Source organism: Benincasa hispida, chromosome 11 (assembly GCF_027475165.1).
Source record: "Benincasa hispida cultivar pf3 chromosome 11, pf3_genome.v1.1, whole genome shotgun sequence".
NCBI lineage: Eukaryota > Viridiplantae > Streptophyta > Magnoliopsida > Cucurbitales > Cucurbitaceae > Benincasa > Benincasa hispida.
This window is the reverse complement of record NC_143488.1, coordinates 82410659-82413223: the sequence shown is the minus strand read 5'-3', so window position 1 is coordinate 82413223 and position 2565 is coordinate 82410659. Positions and strand designations below refer to the sequence as shown.

Here is a 2565-nt window from a genome sequence, read left to right as displayed (position 1 = left end):
ATTAATTGATTAACAAAAATTTAATCGGGTGACAAAATTTTAATGAAGTAGAAAACTTACTTGATTTATGTTATTCTAATAGATTAGATGCTTGTCTCCTTCATTCCGATCAAACTAATTTACCATCTAGAACTATTTTCTAAATTTTTTTAGATTAAAATGTACCTTTCAAAATCTCATTGACCAAAAATTTGTTTTTCCAATTTTTTTTTTTAAATTAATAATGTGTAAGATAAAAGAAAAACTTTTAATCCCAAAGGAAAAATAATTCAAATATGACCCTTTTTTTTTTTGGCTAATTCGAGAGAGAAGAGTTTGTTATTCAGTTTAGAAATGGAAAAACAAAATTCAATTTGATGTATAACAAAACAAATCTTCCATTGTAAGAAACGAATCACCAACTTCCTCTAATTTTCATAAACTCTCTTTATATACAATTCCTCTAATGGCGGAGCCTTATCGTTAATCAAATTCTTCAAATCACAGTCGCGACGCCATTGTTGTCGAATCTTCTTCTTCTTCTTCTCTCCGCCTCCACACCTTCTCCATCCATACCTCCCTTTCTTTTCTTACTCTTCATCTCAAATTCCAACTCTTCTTGTTGTTGTTCTTCAACCGATTCCAATTCGATCTCTGTTCTTGTTTCTTCTTCTTCTTCTTGATTTTGATCCTCTTTCAATCTCGTCTTCATCATATGCGGTTTCAGTTTATTCACATCGCACAATCGAACTGGCTTCAGGAAGAACTCTTCCGCGCCTTCTTCCAAACATCTGCTTCCCAAATCAATCCAATCCAATTCCATCAGTTTCCGATCGTGCCATATCAAGATCGACCTAATCGATCCATTCAACAACAAATTTGCAAATCGTTACCTGCTGATTCTCGAAGGTACGTTTTCCGATGACATTATCACCACTGGTATGTTTCTTAGCGACGTTGATTCCTGCAATTTCACACAATTTCTTCATTTACGTTCTGTTTGCTTCTCGAGAAAATCAGAATTTCCAGGAAAAGTTTCATAAAGTAGTGAGATTAGCGAAATTCCTAATTAGTTACAGAGGAAAACAGATTTTTCCAGATCTAATTGATTAGAAAGGAAACAGAAAGAAAAGTTAGGTGAGAAAATATTCTATGAGATTTTTTATCAAACAAGTGGTGTGCTAACCAAGACGACAAACGCATTCTTCAGAAAAATTCAAAAAGGTAGAACTAAGAAACACTATATAGAATTTCTTTCTTTGCCTTTTTACCTTAACTTTCTTGAGCAAATCGAAGCCAGTCATTCCAGGCATGCAGTAATCAGTGATGATAAGATTCACTTCCACTTCCTAAAAAAACACAAAACTCATAAAATTTCAGAAACAGAGGAAGGGATTGGAATGAGAAAAAATGAAACCAAATCTGAAATTGAATAACCTGATGATGATTGTTGGAGGAGGAAAAGGAAGAATTAGAAGGGGATTTGAAGTTTGTATGTTGATGTTCTTGAATCAAACCAAGAAATTCTAAGGCCTTGCTACCAGAATCAACCGTAGTAACTACAGAAAACAAATCAAATCAGAAAAAAAAAAAAAAAAAAAAAGAAAAGAAAAGAAAAGAAAAAGAATGAACAGAAATTGGGATTTTGTATTATTATATATAAAAGTTTAAAAAGAAAATTAAAATACCTTGATAGGAGGAAGTTTTGAGAAGCCTTTCGATGAGTTTTCTATCTATGAGGCTGTCATCGACAGCAAGAACATGGAATTTGGAATCGGCAGCCATAACCATTTTGCTCCAAAATTCAGAATCACAGAAAAGAAAGCGAGAGAGAGATGGAGGGGGAAATTTGGTGGGTTTGCGTTGGTTTTAAGAGGAAGGGGAAAAAATTATATAAAATAAAAAATAAATTAAATTAAAAATGACCCACCACGATAAACATCACACGAAGCAAGATCCGACCGGATTTTGTTGCAAATCTTCCGATTTTTTTTTCTAACTTGATATGTATTTTTTATTTTATTTTATTTTTGGATTTTTTTATTTTAGTTCATTTTTATCTATGTAATTTTGAATATTTATTTTGGACTTTATATTTTGTAGCTGGTTCATATAATTTAAAAATAATATCTAAGAGGATGGTGGAGGAAGAAGAGAGATAAAATATAATGTTTAGAAGGATAAATGTTTTAAATGACAAACCTATTGAAAATATTTTCAATTATAGCAAAATGTCAATTAATAGTATCTATCATTTTTTATTGATAGACAATACATTTTGTTATATTTGTAAATAACTTGGATCATATTTCTATATTTAAAAACAATCCTTTTTAAAACTTTAAAATTGTGATGAAAAAATTACTTGAGACATTTTAAACCTCTTTATTAAATATTTAGAGAGGAAAAAAAATATATTTTAAAATTCTCTTTCAATAATTAAGAGATCTATTTGAGGAACGTAGGAGATTAAAGGAAACTTCGAACTCATAAACGAAAATTTATATTTTAAAATTTTAGGAACTTATTACACTTATTGTTAAAAATTGAAAATGAATCCATGAAAAAGGGTAGTATTGATATCTT

The 2565-nt window shown here is 30.1% G+C and overlaps 1 protein-coding gene across 1 annotated transcript; it reads right to left on the bottom strand.

Moving 5' to 3' along the window:
• Positions 1 to 326: 326 nt before the first annotated feature.
• ARR9 (response regulator 9) lies at positions 327 to 1963 on the bottom strand. The gene is made up of 5 exons (XM_039047334.2): positions 1668 to 1963; positions 1417 to 1538; positions 1251 to 1328; positions 873 to 943; positions 327 to 770 (listed from the first exon to the last, which is right to left on the bottom strand). The coding sequence occupies exons 1-5, from the start codon at positions 1768 to 1770 to the stop codon at positions 476 to 478; spliced, it is 669 nt and encodes a 222-aa protein (XP_038903262.1). The 5' UTR covers positions 1771 to 1963; the 3' UTR covers positions 327 to 475.
• Positions 1964 to 2565: the final 602 nt, after the last annotated feature.